This window comes from Terrapene carolina, unplaced genomic scaffold (genome assembly GCF_002925995.2).
Source record: "Terrapene carolina triunguis isolate 2854851 unplaced genomic scaffold, T_m_triunguis-2.0 Scaffold141, whole genome shotgun sequence".
NCBI lineage: Eukaryota > Metazoa > Chordata > Testudines > Emydidae > Terrapene > Terrapene triunguis.
In genome coordinates this window covers 6,094,164-6,110,762 of record NW_020664492.1, presented here as the reverse complement: position 1 = coordinate 6,110,762, position 16,599 = coordinate 6,094,164, and the positions used below count along the sequence as shown (strand labels likewise).

At 37.0% G+C, this 16,599-nt stretch overlaps 1 protein-coding gene across 1 annotated transcript in view; it reads left to right on the top strand.

The window, feature by feature from the left end:
* The window catches only part of LOC112124159 (ubiquitin-like protein 3), a 67,119-nt gene that overhangs the window by 42,762 nt on the left and 7,758 nt on the right, over positions 1-16,599 (top strand). Inside the window, exons 2-3 of the mRNA XM_026653592.2 lie at positions 11,768-11,876; positions 16,039-16,125. Of these exons, the coding sequence (XP_026509377.1) occupies positions 11,768-11,876; positions 16,039-16,125 (196 nt within the window). The remainder of the gene's footprint in view (positions 1-11,767; positions 11,877-16,038; positions 16,126-16,599) is intronic.

The window sequence follows — 16,599 nt, the reverse complement described above, 5'->3', positions numbered from 1 at the left end:
CATCATTCAAGGCAAATCCAAAATGAATGTAGCCTCCTTGCAGATCAGGTGCCACCCAGATTGATTTCTAGCTAGGTCCTTAAGATGGTCTGCTTGGATGTTCAGTCTGTCCATCACTGGCGATCTTATGGTGGCATTGAAGTTTTGGCAGTCGTGTGATTGCTGACCATTTGTAGCTGCATTGCTTGGTAAAGGAACTTCATAATTCATTGGTCTTCCATCCTAACATGTCTGCACCAAGAAAGCTGTCAAAACCGAACCAGTGCTGATGGAGGCAGTTGCTGGGTTTGGCTACAAGTATCTTCATTGTTGATCTTGTCCTGTCACTTAATTTGGAGCAGCTGACAAAGACGATGAGACTCAAAATGGTCAATCTGCTGCTCTTCAGCTTCCAAATATCCCAGATCTAAAATTATCCTATGTCAGGTTCGATGGGAAAATGCTTTTAGATGGGGGAGGTGGGAAGCCTATTAAATTTGGATCATCATACATTGTGCTGCATACATGTTTGAATCAGTTGTGCTGTAGACTTATTACTAAATGGTAAGAAGCTTATGAAAGTTATTTTTGTTTACTGTTGAATCATCTAAAGAGAATACTTCAGAGTGCTTTACAAACAATTAGTAAGATGCAGGGAACTGCACAAGTTGGCCAAATTTATAGAACATAACCTGCTCACTTCTTTGGTGAGCTTATCAGAAAAGAATTGTTGTTGGATGGGGGAAAAAACTTGCTAATATTAAGTCTTCCTATTTTGTAATCACTGTGAGGGATATTAGTGTTCCCCAGGCAAAACCTCCTATATCAGGGAAGGGAGACAAGCACTAGACTCCACAAAATCCAGTAGACATCTTGGTGCAGATCCAGTTCAGCTGAAAGTGCTTCACTACTATGGCAATGAGTGCTGTATAAAACCCTAAGATAGGCATCCAGGGTATGAAATATTGGATTGGGAACTCAGGGCTTCAAAAGGGATCAAGTCATCAGATAGCAATTGGTAAAGTACAGGTTACTTTATAGAAGCCTACAGTAGATGTAGAAGAAACATTCAAGGCGGAAAAATTGAAGTAATGATCTCTATCCATTAATAACAAGTAGCTAGTTCATGCTACCAAAGCTCCCTTTGTAAGGGAAGTGGTATAATCATAATTTTTGTCTACCTACTGATTGGTAGGAGACATGCACTGGACTGGCTTGATACAGCAAAAATCCAGAAAAGCTACACTTATCCTTTTTAATATAAAACTGCATATAATGAACAGAATAGTATCTGGGTCAAACTTCATCTGTGATGTAACACCATTGATGTCAGTCAGTTGACTTCAGTGGGGCTACATCAGCAATGAATTTATCCCATGGTGTTTGAACAAAACAAATATGTAGATTTCTTTAAAAGCAAGTTTTATATTTTATTGTGATTTAAGGGTTACTCATTAAGATTGAAAATCTCTGAAGATAAGGAATGACCATTAGCCTGCTCCGAGAAGCACATTCAATGGCCTAGATCATGTTGTTGGCTTGTAAGGAGTTTTGTTCTAGGGGAACTAGCAAGTAACCTCACAATCCTTAATCCTCTTATCATGTGATTAAATGTTTGCTATGGGCTATATTAGGAAGAACCCAATTAGGAAGAAGGGATTTTGCTTTCATTCATGTCTGAGTTGCTTACTTTCACTTGAGTAAACCAGATCTGTATAGTTACTTAAACAGCCATTTCAATTAAACATTACTACTATCTTTTGCATCAAAGATAAAAATATCTTATGTCCTGTATTTTGCCTTTAATTATCACAGCTCAATGGTTTAGATAGTGCTTTGAAATGGCAAAATTCTGGCTGACTGCCATGGTACACAGTAGGCCCAATGAAACTTGGAATCAGTTGATGATGATAAAAATTTAATTTCATGGTATTTCCGCTCAAGTGAACTGAAATCTGTCTCCGCTTCAAGGTGTAATTCTCTGCTTTGCTCACTTAAAAAAAAAAATACTTGTAAGTACAGAATTTTTTTTATTTCTTTCTTGATACTTGCAGTCGAGGCTAAAAAAACTTACCAGATGCATAGTAGCCAAGCCATAGAAACAAAAGAGGACTGTGGGTCCCACCACCAGGACTCTAGGACAACACATTGGTGAGAAGCCCAAATTCTGCCATGTCCAACTGCTGAGTCGGGAGAGAGTGCTGAGATTTCTGTAGGGATGCTGACCCTGGGACCCTTCATGGGACCACCATTTTTCACATCATTTTCTGGCTAGTAACTTATGTGTAGTATGTTTAAAGAATAACCAGTGACCTCACTACATGAATGGCCAATAACTCTTCACCTCTCCCTACACTGCAGCATGGTTATTTTTTTCTAGAATTTTTCTAGCTGTGTCTAAATTCAGTGGTAGATATTGTTCGTTTCAGCTATGTAAAATTATTGCACTTGTTCAAAGATTTCTATTTAAAACACTTTTGAATACAGCATTAAAAATATAACAATTGCAGCATGCTTCACAATAGAATATGAATAGAACAGAAATTTGAGCTGGATTAATGGCTGCATTACCATATATAGATTCAGCATTTTGGCCATAGGCTTGTCCCTCCTACCTTACCACCCTAGATGGGAGCATGTTGGCATTCTCTTGTGCCCATCCACTTCTTTGGGCACAAACAAGGAACAGTTTTAATAGCTTTCAGAAGGAGAGCTGGTGGGAGAGTAACCATGACATTAGTCCATATGCTCTGATATGTGGGACTCCCATCTCCATGAAAAAACAAACAAAATAATTATATGTTTTTAAAAACAAATTGGTCAGGATGAAGACACTCTCTTCTGCCCTCCCCTCATCTTATATCTTAAGACCTTTCAAGGAAGCTTCTAAAATACTTTAAGTATCTTTGTTTCTCTTTTGGTAGTAAAAAATGTCATTCATAATTTGGGGGGAAAAATACACACTTTAACATGGAAATGCTCCTCTGGTCCTGCTCTTGTCCAATGTAACCTGGGCTCATGGGAGAATCCTAGGGTGAGCAATTGTTTTCTGTGGCCAAAGTAAATTTTGGAAAACTGAGAGCTCCCGTGTATATTGCTTGTTATTTTTAAAACCAATTTTATTCATTTGAATCCATTTTAAATAAATTTTAAATAAATAAATTTAGCTCCCTAGGCAATGCACAATTGACATTCTTAAATTAGTTCAGAGAAATTAGTATTCACAGTAAATGCAGTATCACTGAATGAGCATTATCTATCTTAATGTGCTGGAAAATTAGTGTATTGGATCAAATGAGATCACATGACCATATGTCATTTGCAGTCCTAAATATGCTGACTTCATTGCCAGTTAATAACACAGATATGAAACCGAACGTTTCATATTGTGTGTTTTAGTGACATCCTTGTATTTGATTTTCAGTTGAAGAGCCAAATTCTGGTCCCATTGAAGTTAATAGAATTTTGCTCTTAATTTCAACTGCATCAGGATTTACATCTGGAAGCTTGTATTCATCTTTGCCTATGGTCTCACTGACTTCTTGATTCAGACTTTAGAGTTCCTGATGTCTCCAAGGCCCGGTCCACACTAACCCCCCACTTCGAACTAAGATACGCAACTTCAGCTACGTTAATAACGTAGCTGAAGTCGAAGTACCTTAGTTCGAACTTACCGCGGGTCCAGACGCAGCAGGCAGGCTCCCCCGTCGATGCCGCGTACTCCTCTCGCCGAGCTGGAGTACCGGCGTCGACGGCGAGCACTTCTGGGATCGATCTATCGCATCTAGACAAGACGCGATAAATCGATCCCAGAAGATCGATTGCTTACCACCGGACCCGGAGGTAAGTGTAGACCTACCCCAAGTCCAGTTCCCCTTCACACGCTTCCCCAGTCTTCAATGTTCTCTGCTTCATTTCCTTCCGTCTCTCAGCAGGAAACCCAGACTTTGCCATTTCACTCCCACCTTTTCCTAGTTTACATGAGGACCTTTCTATATGCTCTCTCTAGTGCACCAGTAATGTCTTTCTCTCTTCCTCGCCTTATAAGGGTCATACCTGAAAATATGTAGGAACATTAATAAAATACAAGTTGCTAGCCATAAAGCAACTTAATTTTTTCCGTTTTCTTTAGTCATGTTTTTCTTTTCTATGAAGCATGTGTGCACTCACACACCCCACCTCCAAATTGGGAGGCCCACATTATTGTTGGCAGGGATCATTTTGGCTCCTCCTTCCCCACTCCTTGTAGCTCCTCTCTACATGGTTGCAGACTCTTTAAAGATGACTTTGTGGGTCGAATACACTAGTTTTCTATGGGACTTGGTGGATACTACTCCCCTCATTGGTCCAAAATAACCAGAATCTACTGACATTTAGGGCAAGACGCTTCTGTATAGAAGGGCTGCTTAAGAAACAAATATTATTGGGGTGATGGTTATGGGAAGTGAGGAATTTGGGATTGGGGGAATGGGGCTGCTGCATTAATTTAATAGTAGTGTATATATAATTTATGTGGTTTCTGTTTCTTCTTTGAGTTTTTACAGTACAACTAGGCACCATACCAACATGTAGTGTAAAAGACAGTCCCTGCCCCGAGGGTGTTTACTGTCTAGGTTGAACAAGGCTTTTCTTATCAACTCTAATTGGACCCATTGTGCTTTACTATTGGCTCATTATCTACAACAATATTCCCATCAGTTTGATCGAAGCTTACTGTTTCCCAGCTCTTCCCACTCAGAAAATAATATGTTATCCTCTTATAAGCCCCAGAGTTATCTAGTAAAATATTGCCTTTGCTTTTATGGTATTTGAACAGGAGTGAGATAATGGATGGGTGTCACTGAGGACCTTGTATTCATAGAAACAGCCATTGATACTATAGTTATACTTTGAGTTCAGTGTTTATATTTTACCAGCAAGGTTGGACTTTTTTCCCCAAAGAAAATGGTATCCGTTTATTTGGGTTTTATCTCTCTCCCCTCACTTGCTTCTTCAAACTTTGCTAATGTATATTGAGACTGCCTTAACTGTACAAAGACTTCCTATCATTCCTCACTTCAAGGGGCCAATTACACATACAAAACAAGTCTGTTTTTCTTTAAAACTATTTGTTTCCCTATTAAGTGATCAGTGCTCCTGTTATAAAAATAGTTACAAAGTTCATATAAATCTAGAGTGTGATGCATTGCATACTATAAAATTTTTATGGCCTCATGTTTGGGATGACCAACTTTTTCAAAAGTGGTGTGGTTACAAGTGAGTTATGCAGGTCTACCAAACGAATGGCAATAAAACTTTATAGTGCTCCATATTATCACATTCATTTGTTTATTCCACTTACTTTCTTTAATATTTGTCCATTGTTCATCTCCCTCTGCTTCAAAATAAGGAATTTACTATAGAAATAGTGCCACTTCATGGGCAGAGCTTAGTGATTTCCAAAAGTGCTGTGTAAGGTCAACTTATAATATGCATCTTCAAAACATACCCATTAATGGAATAGCATTTGTAACACGTGATATGGTAACTATTAAAATGGCAGTCAACTTGAAAGAGAGTCATCCCCTCCCCCGTCCCCCCCGTTATTTCAGGGACTATACTTGTCCCTGAGAGAACCAGCTCAGTCACAGCTCATAGGCCCCAATCCTGCACCGAGAAGCAAGCAGGTGGACCCTCTCTGACTTCAGTAGGGGCTCTGTGTGGACATGGGTATGACTGCATGGTCCTCAGGGCAGATTTAGGAACATGTTTTCCTATTTTTTTAAAAAACTGATTTTCTTTCGTGTTGTGGGAAAGACCTGTAGATACTCAGGGAAACTGACTATATTTAAAGTTGGAAGGATTCGATTTTTATCATTAAATGTTGGTAAATGTCGATTTCACTATACATATACAAACAAACAAAAATGTTCCCATCAATAATAATATACATTTACAGATAAGCAAAGTAAGAAAAATGCTGCTTGAAAAGTTATTTTAGTTTGATTTTAAGGATATTTACTTTTATATTTTCACATGTGATATTGATAGTTTGTGTTTTAATGGCTATAAAATTTAACTTTTTGAATCTCCGTGACAGCCATTAAATAACTATAGTCTGACACACACACCCATAATTTCCCACGACTATGAAAATTTAAATAGATAACATTCATTTTAAGCATTTTTTATTTTTATCAGTCAAAATTATAAAAAAAATAAAAATTGAATTCTGCCGAGCCTAACTACATTGGAGAAACAGTGAAACTACCTGCACCAGAGTAAACAAACAGAATACATGGAGACTAATTTTTCTTCCTCTAATCTCTTGGCTATAGAAGTCTTAGGTAAAAAATGTCAGAGTAGTAGTTCCTTTTAGGAAATGTAAAATAGTTAATCAAAGTTTACTTAAAGGTGAAAGTTCTCCAAAGCCATTTCTTGCACTGTTAGTTTTCTTGCAATAAATAGAGCAACCAATATTGGAAAGGTTATTAAAATAAATTTTATAATGTCATGTGGATGTATTTTATGTGGTAGATCTTTTTAATGAGGGGTTTTATCTATTTTATTAAGTAGTATATAAAGTTTGTAAAGTGCTCTGGGTTCCTTTGGGATGAAACGATCTTGTGTAAAATTGGATTCTGGTTTAGTTCTTATTTTATTCATAGCAGTATAAAGAAGAGCATGCTTCTGAATAATGGAACATTATAAGGGTAAAATGGTTTGTTTTAAACATATATTTATAATTAGTTTAGGTCTCTGGACAGCAAAATACTGTAAAATAGTATTCCTGATCCTGAAAAACTAGAATGATTGTGTGTCGCTTTAAAGAATATTTGGGTATTTGACAGATGTGTGTTTGTGTTGCCTGCTAGGACGTCCCAGAGATACAAAAGAGCCATGGCATACTCAGAAAAACAGTGCAATCTTCATAATTTTTGGTGGAGGAAGGGGACCTCATTTTTTAGTCGGTGTGTTCCAAGAACCTTAGCATTGATCCAAGCTTTTTCATCAAGCCACCGGTTTGATTTTTCAGCTCTTTTAAATCTCTGTTAAGCAAATCTGACACTGATAAGTAAAGTTTGTATTGCATGGTGATGTGGACCTAGAGACAGAGAGGCCTTTTTCTAGGCTAGTGATATACTGAATCTTTAGCAGCTCCAGATTTAACTTTAAGCTTTGGAGTACATCTCTCTCTTTTAAAACATTAATTATGAAAATGAACCAGGAACTAAATATATCAGACTGCAAAAAGGAAAACTTAAATCTGTGTGTTTTTATATGCTGTTTGCCACCCTCTCTACTTCTTTGGCCCAACAAGTTTTTCATTTAAACATATTTCCTGAGCATGACAGAGAAGAAATGTTCTTCCCACAATTTTGTAAATGTTGCATACTTTGTGGAAAAATAAAACCCCCAACCCAATCCCAAGTTATCTCAGAGACCTCATCATAGACTCAAAAACAACGAGGAGTCTGGTGGCACCTTAAAGACTAACAGATTTATTTGGGCATAAGCTTTCGTGGGTAAAAAACCCACTTCTTCAGATGCATGGAGTGGGTTTTTTACCCACGAAAGCTTATGCCCAAATAAATCTGTTAGTCTTTAAGGTGCCACCAGACTCCTCGTTGTTTTTGTTGATACAGATTAACACGACTACCCCTCTGATACATCATAGACTGTATTCTTCAGGACAGGTGCTGACACTGTTTGAGCGTATAGCTTTACGAAGGTCCTTTTTTCCTGATTGGAAGCCTCCAGTCATCACTGTAATATAAAAATTGATAATATCAATATCTAAATTAATAGAATAGGATGGAAATACTGTAACTTACGTTGCTCACTTCTTGCTGTTTACAACGGTTTACAGTATTCTTGTGTTGCAGAATCCTATCTTGGGCCAGAAAATAAAACTCTAGGGAGTCTGTAGCATTCAAACAATTGTATAGACTGTTTTTCAGAAATGGCTGACATTTTCACCCAGTAAACGTGCTTGCAGTGAAGAAATTTGTTCACCAAGCCACTTCCTTCCCCACATTTAAAATGTTCCTAAAAACATTTTAAGCCGCCAAGAAATGAGGGGTATGAAAGATAACTTAAAAAGTTAGTGACTGTATATGCTTAAAATTCTCAAACGTAATGTTCATAATTTGATTCTGCAAGGACCAACCAGAGTGGACACAGTCCAGAATTGACACTAAATATTACTTCTAACATCGCTGGCTCTTTTCACCTTTCATCAATAACATCTCAGTTATTACTACAACACAGAAACTTGAATTTTAAAATTCACAGCAAAGACTCTGGGTTGTCTTGCCCACAGCAAGAGGCTGGAATCTATCTTCTGTATCCTTCATAAAAAGAATCACAAGACTCATTGTTATCCTATCCCTCATGGAGGAACAAACCAGCCATGATCATGAAAAGCACAGAAGGCATAACAAGGATAGGACCTCCTTAGGAAGAAGGAGGACACATTTTAATTCCATTGCAGCGTTTCAAATGATGAGATATGATGTATTCTACAACTGGCATCTGAATCATTGTATAACCTTAGGAGTTTAAAATTAGCTACTTGTATATTAGATAACTCTTCCATTACCCAGGCTCTCCCCTACTACATGCATTCATACTCACAAATTTGCAATAGTATGTTTAAAAAGATCTTCTTAATCAAAGAGTTTTGCAGAGTAAGTAGCATAGCAGTTGAATGCCTTTAACAGTTCACGGTGCCTCAAGGAGATTTTAAAGACTAGACTTTCAGATTCAGACCTCATGGGACTGTCACACCACCATGAACAGTAAGATTCCTTCAAGAGAAGATTTAAAAAATGAGATTTAAAATTTAGACAAGCACGCACACTAAATATGACTGTAGTCTACAGTGCTATAAGTAAGAAAATATTTAACCATTTATTAGAGCAGTTGTTTCCTTGCATGACTTGACATAACATCTGTTTAAATATTTTAGAGATTTGCTTCAGGCTTTTGCTAATATTCAGGAATGGTCACATTTTGAAACAAAAATAAAAAACCCTAGTCTACATATAGTTACAGTATACTCTTCAAAAATTTGTTAGCTTTTCCTGAAGCATCTTGATATTGGATCACAGGATCATGTGAACCTCTGAGACAATAGCAGAACTTCAGCAGTAATGGAGTCAGCCACATAGGATAAATGTCCATGAGCATTTTTACTCAGTTTTTTATTTCTGTTGCTCCTCTTCATTTTAAATTGTATATTTACTCAGAGGTCTGTTAGGTCCTTACAGAAATGTTAGTTACTTTAATTTTACTTACATTTTCACACTATTTTTACATAATTTTTGTTTTCCGTAGTGAGCCTGACAAGCCTAAGAAGCAGAAAAACAAGGAAATATGCCATCCCCTATATGCTGTTCTAAGTGGGGAATAAGTTCTCTGATTAATACAAGGACTATTGCCTTAGACCAGGGGTCGGCAACGTTCGGCACGCGGCTCACCAGGGTAAGCACCCTGGCGGGCCGGGCCAGTTTTATTTACCTGCTGACGCGGCAGGTTCGGCCGATTGCGGCCCCCACTGGCCGCGGCTTCTCGCCGCCCCCATTGGCCTGGGACGGCGAACCGCGGCCGGTGGGGGCCGCAATCGGCCGAACCTGCCGCGTCAGCAGGTAAATAAAACTGGCCCGGCCCGCCAGGGTGCCGAACGTTGCCGACCCCTGCCTTAGACATTGCTCTGTCTGTTTTAGCTCATCGGTCTTTGGCAGTGCTAGACAGTCAATGTTTGGTGACAAGACTATTCAGCACCTAAAAAAGTAGTAGTGTAACTATTTTAGATTATGTGATCCTTTCTCAACCTTCTGGATTGTTTGGCAATTCAGTGACAGTAGAGACAGTAGTTGTTAAAATATAACACAGACTATTGAAACAGTTAGCTCCATCTAGCACTGTAGGTTTAGAGGTTTTTCTTTAGCATTGAATATCTCCAAACACACACAATTCAAACAGTTCTTCCATATGCTGTAATATGCGTCTGTCAACAGCCTATTTGGAAATCTTCTTTTACTTTCTCAATATGACTGTTCTTAATATTTTTGGTTGGGGTTGGTCTGAGCATTTGAAGAATCTTCCTTGTTTAAGTAACTTTTCTAAAACTCCTGCCCCTTCCTGCCTTACATCTTCTTTGACTTTATCTGTGCTGTACAGAACAATGCAAGCAATAATAAGTATTCTGGTATACCAAAACATTATTTAGGGGCTTTATGCACCAAAAAAAAAAAAAAAGTTGACATTTGGACTGCAGTCAAAAAACAAGATCTCTGCCATTATGACAGTCAGGAGTTTAAGAAAGAGAATAACCACTTCATTTGTATAGTAGCCTATTTCTCCCCCTCCTCCCCCCTTACTGGATTCCTAAGTGAATTTCAGACAAAGAAAAAACTGATAGAAATATCATGTCCTGTAGATCTTTCAAGCTGAATCTCTGTTCAAGCTCCTATTTGTGAGTAATATAGCAAATGGGAAAAAAACCCTGTTGAATACAGGTCAAAATCCAGTAAAGCCTCACTTTTTATTGTTATACTAAATATTTGTTCTCTTATAGCAAGGGGTGAGAAATGGCAAGGGGAACCATATATTTGAAGGCAGTTTGTCTAGCACACCCAAGTGTGCTGCAGAGGTTAGCCCTGTGGTTATCACTATGTTCTATTACTTGGGACAGAATGGTAGATGGTGAGGGGGTGGGGATGGAAATGTAGGCTTTGACAGTCATTTAGCTACTACTAATATTGGTATAACCAGGGCCATTTTGAGACCTAGACATTAGGATGCCTTTCTATCATTTTTTGGTCCGTGGGCTGGGTCCTGTGGGATGGAATATCTTGATTCAGTCCGTTAGTAACTCTCAAACAGAAAGGGGAAAAATAATAACTGAAGATGCCAATATCTGGAGGTATTGTTTGAGACATCTAAAAGAAAAATCATGGTGTCATTAATACTTCATGGAGTCAGGATTTTATTCTCCATTGGAGAAAAGTAAAGTTGCAAGTTAGAGAGATCAGCAGAAGATTCAATGTCCTAAAACGTACAGGGCACTGGCCGGAGGCTGTTTGACTTTCTAATATTCTGTAGTGGGTCAATATGTAGGGTTACCAGATAGCAACTGTGAAACAACGGGATGGGGGTGAAGGGTAATAGGCGCCTATATAAGAAAAAGTCCCCAAAAATGGGACATCTGCTTACCCTATCCATATGGTAAAGTCAGGTCTGACAGTCAAGGTAGCAAATATACAGAAGAGGGATTTGGAGTTAGTCTAGGGTTTAATTTTTAGAAGCTGAATTTCATATTTTTAAATTTGCATATGTTAAGGAAGCAGGCATTATTCTTATTTTCCCTCCTTCAGTTAAGTAAAAGGTCAAGAGAAGATGAATTCTTAGCATTTAGCAATGTTTTTTACTGAACTTGTTTGTTCCTTGAAAAACTATTTGATGGTACTGATAACTAATAAAAGGCATTTGCATATATTGTGATCAAATTAAAGAGCCTTAATAGACATGACACATTTTATTAGTATAATTGTCATCTTCTTAGCCCATCTATGAGAACTCCCTTCTGTCCACCCTTTTTGGTTGATGCAAAGGTACTTGAAATACGGTTGTCTATATTTAGTATTTTCTGTTTAAATCTGTTATGATTTTTTTCCAGACTAATTTGGACTGATTAGTTGCTAAAACCAGTGAATAACTTTAGCAATTTAAATAACCTTTTGATTAAATAGTGTATTTGTGTTTATTTTTAGCAAATCTTCCTAATGTTCCATTTTCTTTACAGATAAATTTGCGCCTCATCTTGGTAAGTGGGAAAACGAAAGAGTTCTTGTTTTCACCAAATGATTCTGCTGCAGATATTGCAAAACATGTGTATGACAACTGGCCTATGGGTGAGTCATTTTTGTGTGTCCTTTAGCTGCTAACTGTCCAGTTAAAACTGTTTACTCTTCTGTAATTAAGACTGAAATGTTAGTAATTTTATCATTGTTCTTCATATTCAAATGGAAGTTTTATATAGATATATTTTCTCTTCTGTTTTCAATGGTACAAAATTTGAGATGTTGAAGTATAGTCCATTACCCAGCTTACTTCTGAGGCTACTTCTCATATTCATTATGCCCTACGTACTGCTTTTCCCTCATCAGGATTTTTTTTTTTCTAGACAGACTTGGTACAAATCTAATAACTGCAGACTGATCCTGGCAGGTGTTAAATATTATACTCGTTGTCTAAGGATGAGTAAGGAAAATATGCCATTTTATATGAATGAAATAGCAAAACTGAACCTCAGATATTTTGTATTTTTGATTGCTTTGCCTCAGAAACAATCTACACAAATACAGTAATGTCCAGAAAAAAGGTAATGATAAAAGGCAATTGTAAAAGACTTTAAAGGATGAGGGAAGCTGGGAACATATTTAAATATGAAGATATTTTAAATTAATTTGGGAGTATTTATTTTGGAAAGTGGAAGTGTAATCTGAGATGGGGTGTGCGTATATGTAAGTAAAATAATGAATGGTTCAACAAAAACTGATCAGGCAATCTTTGTCTCCCTGTCCCACAATCCAAAACACTAGCCAAAACTGAGAAATGACATTACATTTGATGAAAGAAAATACTTAGACATTCTCTGATACTGGAAGTCATTGGGAGCCATTAACTTAGTGTTTCAAGAGGACTAGAAAATTACTGCACATGAACAGGAATAATGTGCATCTATACTATCTATGTCAATAGGAGTTTCAATAATGCATGCTTAGGCCCTAAACTGGCCTTCTCTGAAGGTTAGGAAGGAATTTTTCTTGCCCTGATGCAGTTTTACACAGTTGACAAAATGCAAGGGTTGTGGTCCTCTAAAGAATTAGATACACTACAGACACACAGCTGTTGGAGACTTTTTATACCAAACTAGCTGTACCAATGATTCTCTTTGGTATGGCAACTCGGTATCTATTGTACATAGTTGTGTTCTAGAAGCACACTACAACAAACAAAATAACATTTATCTTGTGTGCATTTGTGTGAATTAGTAATGGCCGAACCAACTGTTTTGTCCTCTTAAATCTACTCCTGAGTATATTACATTGCAGTTTCAAGTCAGCACCATGCCTAGCTATTAAGGCGCATAACAGGCACTATGTAACGCAGGATCAGGGATTTATATTTTGTGACTCTTATTTATGTGTCAGTGCAGCTAATTAGTAGCATTTCATCAAATTGACTACTTCAGACTTGTGCAGCAGCAATTAAAACTGAGATTTGTACCTTGTACACATAACAAAGAATGAAGAAAATTGCGTATTTTAATAGGAAGAAAGCCATTCCATATTACCTAAGGAATGACAGCTAAAGTTAATGTGTGATCATAGTATGCAACATGTACCAGAGAAATGGCTCATAGGTTGAATATGATTACAGGTCAAGTTGTTATGTGTATGTAAATCTTGAGAACAAATAGCTGCTAATGGCCTTATTTATATTTTGGAGAAAGTACAGTGCCTAGATTTGTCACTGAAATTGTGATCTGATCTCTCTTCCCCATCTCTTTAAATTACATTTCATGTGTAGGTTAGTTTTGAGAGGCAGAAACTGGAATTATTTAAAATTGAGGCAGCTCTGAAATTTATTATTGACTTGTTTAAGTCTTCCCAAGCAGTGAGCATATGTGAATAATCTCTTGTTCTTTACAATTTGAAAACTATCTTTGTTACAAGAGTTGATTATAACTGACCTAGAATGACGCATTAAAATTATTTAAAGAGGTGACTAAGTTGAATCTGTTCCCCCAAGTTTTTATTTGTGTTTGATTTGTCCATAAGATGTGCAGAGATGAATCTGCCTTGGGGTCTTTCAGAGATATGAGCAAAATTGTGCCCTTAGGTACAATAATAAAGATCCAAATTAACTTCACTGAGTTTGGTGGAGATAGTCTAGGTTTACATCACTGCAGAATTTTGCCATATATCTGAAATTTGCACAGTGTCCTGACTACATTTAATGATCGTAAAGGGTTATAAGCAAGCATGCGTAAGCCACCTCTCTTCTATTCCCTTCCCCCCATGTATAGGTTGAAATACTCTTGATTTAAAAACTTCCTCTCTCCCAGTGAGAATGTCCAGTTTGATTCATTTGCTCATACAGATAGTTGATATCCCACTTAGAAAAGTTTCTCTTTATTCCCTCTTTTCTAAAATTACTTTATCCTCTGAGTATAGTTGTTGGAATAATTAAATTTTCTCTTATGATGATCATCTGATAAGTGTTACGACACTTTTCAGTTGAACTTTTTTTCATTGGTTTAGCTAGAGGAGAAGTGTTTTCATTATGAAAATTAAATATCCCGAGTGACTGTTTAAGGGGAAGAATTCTTGAGACTCTGCCAAGGAGCAAAGATTAAAAACATAAAATGGTGGATCAGCTGTCAGGAATTATTATACCAAATTGCCACTTTTCATCTTCTGGCCTCTTGTATTATTGCATCTTTCTAGTACCACAAATTGACTAAACTTTACTACTGCAGTCCAGATGGAAGTCAGAGAAGTGAAATCTTAAAGCAGAAAATTATAGATAAAGTTTCATCAAGCAGGATAATTGTAACACTTCATTTTGACTACTCTGTTGACAGCATATCAATGTCCCTTCATTGAATTGCATTACAATTAAAACAGGTAGTAAATGAAAACATTTGAATTTCAGATGGTTTCAGTTGTCTAGTTTTATCATATCTTGTAAATTAAACGTTCTAAGGCATCTAGTAAATATTGCCACTTCTACACACTTTCTGCTCATACTTGTTTCTGATGTCAGCCTGACTTTGTAGTGCTCTGTACACCTCTAATCATGTGTCATTGTGCCTGATGCCTTTAAAAGTGAACAGGCATCAATTGTAATAGTTCATTTTTCACTCTTCTCTTCCTGCATCTTTTCCTACCAGATGCTGGTCACACACTTTCTACAATGTTTTAAATACCTTTCCCAACACCCTGTTTCGTTTTCTCTTCCTCTCTGCCCATTCTATCCATTGTGTATTCTGGGCATACAGGTTGGCTTCTCCTATCCCTTCTTGAATATTCGTGTTTGCTATATAAACGTTGCAATAGATGGAGCAGAGCAGAAGCAGATTTGTGAACAGTTGGTATCAGATACCTGGTCAGCAAATGAATGGAAGACATCATTCTGAAAGAGCAGATTTAAATTAAATAATTTTGTTAATATTTTGCAATATTTACCCTTAAAACGTAATGTAGATTCGCTTACTTATTTTGAAAAGTGACAGAAATTTTAAACGGGAATAATAAGTGATCATCTAATCTTATACATTACTTATACATTATTCTTACAGCTAATTTGTGATACATAAATCTGTACAGACTGTGCTATGAGAAATTTCCTGAAATATATCAATATGTCTCTCTTCTGCGAGGGTCAGATGCTTACCATTCAGCTTTTCCAGGAATTTCAGGGTATGTTCAGTTCATTATGCCCTCTGGAAATTCAGCTGGCTATATCGAATCCTCATTCAGCACTGCCCAGTAGCCACAGAGAGGAGCACTTCTGCTTACTGATTTTAAATGATTTTCAAATCAGAGAACGGATGTGTTCCTACTATATATGTGGCTGCTTATCAGTGCTGGACTGAGGCTAACTAAGCCAGTTCAATGTTGGAGGGCAGAGAGATTGAGAATCTCCTGCAATTGAAGGAAAATGGAACTAAATTATCCAGATGGATATTGAATCTGAATGGGAACAGGAAATGTCTTCCTTATCATCCATTTAAAAATATTTTACATAGGAACTTATAACCATTAATCAAGCAGAAGTAAAGTGAGGCACAGAATAGTTATTGCCCAAGTTTGAATCGGGAAATAAGGAACAGAATTTATGAGTCTTAACTTCAGATCCTCTTCACTAAGCAGCAGGCCGCACTGTCTTGTTAGTACTGAACTGGAAGAGTTCTGTTTTCTCTTTTCTACCCTGGATGGGTGGAAAATAAACAAAAGATGCATATACTGGGCTGTTCCTGACAAAGTCCTCTTTCTTCTTTTTCAGACTGGGAAGAAGAGCAGGTCAGCAGTCCAAATATTCTGCGGCTTATTTATCAAGGACGGTTTCTTCATGGCAATGTGACACTAGGAGGTAATGAAATAACTTGGGTAGTATAATTTAGCAACTTTCTCCCCAGGCAAAGTGAATATTTATTTAAAATGCAGTAAATTCTCGTTTAAGTAAAACCCTGTCTAGACTTCAAGGTCACAACATGGTTTTCTGCACAGTTTTGCAGTAGCATAACATGGGATACTCTGTGTTACCTTTATATTTTTCCATCCTGCTAGAATCGGATGTTAGACTATGGTATATATCACTGTGTTAATTAAATCTTTTCTCACGTAAGGAATAGTTATGCTATCTTTATTGTCTTTTAATGAAAGAGGGATGATTTTATTCCACTTCTCGTATACTGCATTTATATTGTAAACCATTTCAGAAATCTCTAAGTATATTAAAAATGATGGATAAAGATTATGATAATTGGTTAAACAATACTAGGGAACTTAGTGTAATGAAGAAAGACACCCTGTGAATTAGAATGAGGGAAAATATTTTTGCTAT